Here is a 7,603-nt window from a genome sequence, read left to right on the forward strand (position 1 = left end):
ATTTATAACAGTTTTATTCATGGAACAACCCAACTGTCCATCAATAAGAAAGTGAATAAATATACCGTGGTATATTCTTACAATAGAATACTATTCAGCAATGCATAAAAAGCAAACTACCAATACTTAGATCATGGATGAGTCTCAGACATTATGTTATGCAAAAGAAACCAGACACCAAAGAAAACACACAGCATGAATCCATTTATATGAAGTTCAAGAATAGGCAAATCTAATCTAAGGTAATAGAATTCAGTTGAGAGGCTATAATGGGGAGAGGGATGGGTTGGCTTATTGAAGCAATAGAAGAGAACTTTCTAGGGGATGGAAATCTGTATCTTAATCTGGATGGGGTTTCAGTGGGTGGTTTTGTCAAAACTCTTTGAATTGCACACTTAAGATGGATGCCTTTTTGGGGCGCCTGGGTGGTTTAGTCGGTTAAGCATTTGACTCTTGATTTTGCCTCAGGTCATGATCTCAGGGTCCTGGGATTGAGACCCATGTGGGGCTCTGCACTCAGCACAGAGTCTGCTTGGATTCTTCCTCTCCCTCTGCCCCTCCCCCTGCTTGTGTGCATGCTCTCTTTCTCTCTCTCTCTCTCTCTCTCTCTCTCTCTCTCTCTCCCTCTCTCACTAAAATAAACACTTTAAAAAAAATAAATACATTTTATGTAAACTATACCTCAACAAACTTGGGTTTAAAAGAAAAAAATCATTGAGCTGTGCACTTAAGAATGGTATACTTTCAATATACATCTCCAAAGGTTAGTGAAGCAAAAGCAAAAATGAACTTTTGCGACTTCATCAAGATAAAGAGCTTTTGCACAGCAAGGGAAATAGTCAACAAAACAAAGAGGCAAGCCACAGAATGGGAGAAGATATTTGCAAATGACACTACAGACAAAGGTCTGATTTCCAAGATCTATAAAGAACTTCTCAAACTTAACACCCAAAAAACAAATAATCAAGTAAAAAAATGGGCAGAAGACATGAACAGACACTTCTCCAAAGAAGACATACAAATGGCTAACAGACACATGAAAAAATGTTCATCATCATTAGCCATCAGGAAATTCAAATCAAAACCACATTGAGGTACCAGCTTACACCAGTTAGAATGGCAAAAATTGACAAGGCAAGAAACAACAAATGTTGGAGAGATTGTGGACAAAGGGCAACCCTCTTACACAGTTGGTGGGAATGCAAGTTGGTACAGCCACTTTGGAAAACAGTGTGGAGGCGCCTCAAAAAATTAAAAATAGAGCTACCCTATGACCCAGCTTACACTACTGGGTATTTACCCCAAAGACACAGATGTAGTGAAAAGAAGGGCCATATGCACCCCAATGTTCATAGCAGCAATGTCCACAATAGCCAAACTGTGGAAAGAGCTGAGATGCCCTTCAACAGATGAATGGATAAAGAATATGAGGTCCATATATACAATGGAATACTACTCAGCCATCAGAAAGGAGGAATACCCAACTTTTACATCAACATGGATGGGGCTGGAGGAGATTATGCTAAGTGAAATAAGTCAAGCAGAGAAAGTCAATTATCATATGGTTTCACTTATCTGTGGAACATAAGGAATAGCATAGAGGACATTAGGAGAAAGAAGGGAAAAATGAAGGGGGGGCATCAGAGGAGGAGACGAACCATGAGAGACTATGGACTCTGAGAAACAAACTGAGGGTTCTAGAGGGGAGGGGGGTGGGGGGATGGGTTAGCCTGGTGATGGGTATTAAGGAAGGCATGTACGGCATGGAGCACTGGGTGTTATACAAAAACAATGAATCGTGGATCACTACATCAAAAACTAATGATGTATTGTATGGTGACTAACATAACAATAAAATAAATTTTAAAAAAATGAATGGTATACTATATATAAGGTGCATCCCAGTTTTAAAAAGCGAAAAAAGAAAAGTCTAGAGCTGGGTGCCCTGTGGCCCCTTTTAGGCAGATGAAGCATAAACCCACCACATGAGATTGCCTCTCTCTTTTAAAGACCCCTCCCCATCTTGAACATGATCAGTGTATGGGCATCCATGCATTGCATCCCCACATCAGCTTTTCACCAGTTTCCTGTCTGACCTTCAGCTGATGTTCTTTGCAGCTCCTCAAGTTCATCCCAGAGAAAAGTGACATCGACCTCCTCGAGGAGCACAAGCATGAAATAGAGCGGATGGCCCGCGCTGACCGCTTCCTCTATGAAATGAGCAGGTCAGGGCAACGGGCATGGAGGAGGGGCTGGAGCTAGCTCCTGGGGCTGGAGGGTGCCTCACGATGTAGCTTGCCCTGTCCACAGGATCGACCACTACCAGCAGCGACTGCAGGCCTTGTTCTTTAAGAAGAAGTTCCAGGAGCGGCTGGCTGAGGCCAAGCCCAAAGTGGAAGGTATGGTTGAGGGTATGGGGAAGCCTAGAGTTAAGAGGCATCTGGGAGGGCCCGGAGCTGGAAATCAATGGAGGAAAACTTTCTCATTCTCAATCCCTGCCCACCCCCTGAAAAAAAAAACAAAGCCAAGGACAAATTTAAAACTATGATTACTGTAGATATATACACTTGTTTATATTAGCACATGTGCCAAACATGTGACTGTTTCCTATGCCTCAGCCTGTATACTCTCCAGGGTGGGAGGTCTGTTGACTTTTGCCCCAGCATGGGACAGAAATGCTGAACAGATGATGATAATAGCAAATACCTAGAACAGGGCCTGGCATGTGTTGAGCTCATCAATCTTTACCCTGCCCAAGAGGGACTAAGTTCATAGAAGACCTCTGGACACATTATTTTAAGTGTGAGCTATTCAGAAAAGTAGGAAATTAGCAAAGTAATCTCTGGAGGTATCTGGTTTTCTGGGTTAGGGAACCCTTCCTACGCAGACCTTTCCCAGATGGGCACTTCATAATTCAGTGAGAACCATGTAGCAAGCACTGCATGAAACTTTCCACATGGATGGTCTCATTGGTTCTCACAGCATCCCTATGAGTGCATCTGTTCTCTCATGTCTAAAATGGGGACATGCTGCCTGAGGCCATGTTACCAGGGAGTGGTACAGCCAAGATTGGAACACAGATGTTGTTCTTCAGAATTCATCCCTCACTCTTGTCCTGTAGTACTTCATAGATGATGGTAGAAGACAGAGGGGCAGGGAGTTGGGGAAAAAGGCAGGCTGGTCCATGAAGACCCATGAGCAGAGAAGCAGGAGAGGCTGTGAGGCTCACTTGTGGGGAGGACAGGACAACAGAGTGGAACAGGAGAGCCTGAGTCCAGGATGCTGAGGGGGGCAGGCTGGGGGCAGAGCAGAGCATGGGCCCCCTCTGCTGGACACCAGGGCTGGCCAGCACTCCCTGGGATGCCCAGTCCAGAGAATGGCCCTTCTTGGAGCTGCTTCAGGGAGGTTTGGGGGTGGGGGTAGGTGGTGTGTGACAGCTGGAGGCAAGCATTTTCTGCAGTCTGGGTCCCCCCCCCACACACATATGCATTCACACACACAAGGGAACTGCAGGGTGGGTGTAATTGTAAATATTAATCGTTCTGAGGGAGAAGGATTGAGATCAGCATGACCCTGCAGGTCTGAGGTCTGGCAGTACCTTCTCCCCTGGTGATAGGTGAATCCCTACCTTCATACGATCTTCTTTATCCTCCTGCAGACTGTCTTTGGGGCATGAGGCACAGATAAAGGGATAGCCAAGACATTTGCTCAACCATTTGTGTGTCTTGGGTCAGTGAAGTAAATGTGAGCAACTGCCATTTGGAACCAGAGTAGCTTAGCCACTGGGTAGGGTTAATCTCAGATAATCTCAGACCCACTCTGAAACTCTCCCTAAGAGTTAGTCACTGAATGCTCAGGAGAGTCTCCCTTTAATATCAAGCTATGCAGAGCAAGTCATGTTTTGGATGGCAATGGCTGCTAACTATTCTAGAATGGTCTGGATGTCTCCTTCTCTGAGAGTCAGAAGGAGGTGGCTGAAGTTGTATCTTACAGTCAGGTGAGTGGCTTGACTAGGGGTAGAGACAAGACGATTGTGCAGGAGTTGGGATTCATATTTTTCCTTCCAGTTCTAAGAAATATTCCTGGTAAGCTAATATTTGGCCTATCCCAGCTGGTGATAAGCTATTGACACCCTCCCCTCCCCACTTTCCAGCAGGGCCTCTGGGTCAATTCGCCAAAAGCCAATTCACCAAATTTGACAGATTTGCCAATTCTATGAATATATTCATGAAACATATTTTTCTTGAATATATTCTTATGAATATGCTCATTGCTGGATATACCAAATTTACTGATTCTCATTTTGAATACATTTACTGAATATAGTCAAGATGAATATAGTTTCAAATGTAAACATTCTTATGAATATATTCACGAATATATTATTCTTATGACTTTATCTAAAATGTCTGCATTGCAATGGGAGTTTTCCCATTTATACTGATTTCCTTTGAACTCTTGTCTATTTCTGTTTTGCCAACATTTTAGCATTTTTAGGAGGATTCTTTTGCAAATTTCTCAAATAGCATATCAACTTTAGAAAAACTATCCTAACCAATATGAATTGCCAAAAACTTTTAAAAACTACATATAAAAGTAAACTTTTTATTCAAATATGCATATAGAAAGGTACATAAATCACAAGCGTCCTACTTGATGAATTATCATAAACTGAACTCACCTGTGAAATCAACACCCAAGTCAAGAACTGGAATGTTGCCAGCCCTAAACAGCCCTTCCTCATGTCCTCTCTCAAACATTACCCCCTGCAACCATTGCTCTGTCCACCTTCTTTAAAGGTTTTGTCTGTCTTGAACTTTATATAAACAGTATACTATAGTATGGATAATTTTATCTTGGTTCCTTTTGTTCAGCATTATGCTTGTAAGTTACCCTATTGTTACATGTAGCGGTGAGTTATTCATTTTCAGTGCTGCATTTTTTTCCATTGTATGAATACCATAATTTATTTAACCAATCTGTTCATAATTTAAGAAAAAAAATGACTAGAAACCACTCTAATACCCATCAAGAGTAATGCTGTTATTAGGTCATAGAATATGTACCGACAACACTTATCATTCATTTTTATGGCTTATTTTTTTTTTCAACTTAAACTTATACTTTTATTTTGTTGCTAATTTCATGATGTGTATATAAAGTATAGTTGACACACAATGTTATATCAGTTTCAGATGTACAGTATAGAGATTGGACAAGTCTGATATTATGCTATGTCCATCACAAGTATAGCTACACTATATAAGGCTATTATAATAGCATTGACCATATTCCCCATGCTGTACATTTTATCTCCATGATTTATTTATTCCATTACTGGAAGCCTGTATCTGTCACTTCCCTTCTTTCATTTTACCCATTCCCTCACCTCTCTCCCTTCTGGCAACCATCAGTTTGTTCTCTGTATCTATGAGTCTGTGTCTGGTTCTTGTTCATTCATTTTGTTTTTTATTTTTTATTTTTTAAGTCTTTTTTTTAATTTAAATTCAATGAGCTAACATATAGTACATCATCAGTTTTTGATATAATGTTCAATCATTCATTAGTTGCATATAACACCCAGTGCCCATCACATCATGTGCCCTCCTTAATGCCCATCACCCAGTTATCTCATCCCCCCACCTACCTCCCTTTCTGCAACCCCCAGTCATTTTGTTTTTTAGATTCCACATATAAGTAAAATCATATGGTGTTTGTCTTTCTCTGTCTGACTTATTTTACTTTAGCATTATACTCTCTAGATCCATCCATGTTGTCACAAATGGTTAAGATCGCATGCATTTTTATGGATGAATAATATTCCATTGTGTGTATCTTCTTTCTTTCTTGGTGTACTGAAAAATTTCCCCCAGCTTTATTGAGCTATGATTGACAAAAATTATATATATATATTTAAGGTGTACAAGTGTATATACTTAAGATTCACAATTATATATATTTAAGGCAGTGGCTTTTTATTTTTTTAATTCCAGTATAATTAACATACAGTGTTATATTCAGTTTTAGGTGTACACTATAGGGATTCAACAATTCTATACATTACTTGGTACTCATCACAATAAGTGTACTCTTAATCCCCTTCACCTGTTTCACCCATCCCCCCCCAACCTCCCCTCTGGAAACTACCAGTTTGTTCTTTATATTTATGAGTCTGTTTTCTAGTTTGTCTCTTTTTTTCTTTGTTAGTATGGTACTGGCACAGAAATAGATCCAGATCAATGGAACAGAATAGAGAGCCCACAATTATATGGTCAATTAATCTACAAGGGGGGCAAGAATATACAATGAGAAAAAAGTCTCTTCAACAAATGGTGCTGGAAAAACTAGACAGCTACATGCAAAAGAGTGAAACTGGACAACTTTCTTACATCATACACAAAAATAAACTCAAAATGGATTAAAGACCTAAATGTGAGACCTGAAACCATAAAAGTCCTAGAAGGAAACATAGACAGTAATGTCCTTTACATCAGCCTTAAGCAACATTTTTCTAGCTATGTCTCCTTTGGCAGGGGGAACAGCAAAAATAGACTATTGGGACTATACCAAAATAAAAAGCTTTTGCACAACTATATCTTCTTTATCCATTCATCTATTAGTAGACACTTAGGTTGCTTCTATATCTTATCTATTGTAAATAATGCTGCAGTACACATAGGGGTATAGATGTCTTTTTGAATTACTGTTTACATTTTCTTTGGGTAAATACTCAGTGGAATTACTGGATTATGTAGTATTTCTATTTTTAATTTTTGAGGAACCTCCATACTGTTTTCCACAGTGGCTATACCAATTTACATTCCCACCAACAGCGCACAAGAGTTCCTTTTTCTCCACATTCTCGACAACAGTTAATATTATCTTTTTGATTTTAGCCATTCTGACATGTGTAAGTGATATCTCATTGTGGTTTTGATTTGCATTTCCTTCATGATCAGTGATGTTGAGCAGATGTGTCTGTTGACCATCTATATGTCTTCTTTGGAGAAATGTCTATTCAGGTCTTCTGCCCATTTTTAAATTGGATTGTTTTTTGTTTTTTTAAAAGATTTTATTTATTTGACAGAGAGAGACACAGAGAGAGAGGGAACACAAGCAGGGGGAGCAGGAGAGGGAGAAGCAGGCTTCCTGCAGAGCAGGGAGCCCGATGCGGGGCTTGATCCCAGGACCCTGGAATCATGACCTGAGCCGAAGGCAGACGCTTAACGACTGAGCCACCCAGGTGCCCCGAAATTGGATTGTTTTTTGATGTTGAGTTATATAAGTTCTTTATATATTTTGGATATTAACCCCTTATCAGATATAATTTGCTAATTTCTCCCATTTAGTAGGTTGCCTTGTTCTGTCGATGGTTTCTTTTGCTGTGCAAAAGATTTTTATTTTGGTGTAGTCCCAATAGTTTATTTTTGCCTTTTTCCCCTGCCTAAGGAGACATATCTAAGAAAATGTTGCTAAGGTCAAAGTCAAAGAGATTACTGCCCATGTTTTCTTCTAGTTTTGTGGTTTCACAAAATGTGGTATCACATTTAGGTCTTCAATCCATTTTGAGTTTATTTTTGTGTATGGTTTAAGAAAGTGGTCC

The 7,603-nt window shown here is 40.0% G+C and overlaps 1 protein-coding gene across 3 annotated transcripts in view; it reads left to right on the plus strand.

Annotated features, from left to right (window-relative positions):
• DAAM2 (dishevelled associated activator of morphogenesis 2) overlaps positions 1-7,603 on the plus strand; it is a 125,662-nt gene that overhangs the window by 105,713 nt on the left and 12,346 nt on the right. For all 3 annotated transcript variants that reach the window (XM_064597575.1, XM_045866832.3, XM_064597576.1), the window contains 2 exons: positions 2,119-2,225; positions 2,311-2,399. In XM_064597575.1, the coding sequence (XP_064453645.1) occupies positions 2,119-2,225; positions 2,311-2,399 (196 nt within the window). The remainder of the gene's footprint in view (positions 1-2,118; positions 2,226-2,310; positions 2,400-7,603) is intronic.

The sequence above is a fragment of the Mirounga angustirostris genome, unplaced genomic scaffold (assembly GCF_029215605.1).
Source record: "Mirounga angustirostris isolate CCGP_5_RB_7025 unplaced genomic scaffold, mMirAng1.0.hap1 SCAF_8, whole genome shotgun sequence".
Classification (NCBI taxonomy): Eukaryota; Metazoa; Chordata; class Mammalia; order Carnivora; family Phocidae; genus Mirounga; species Mirounga angustirostris.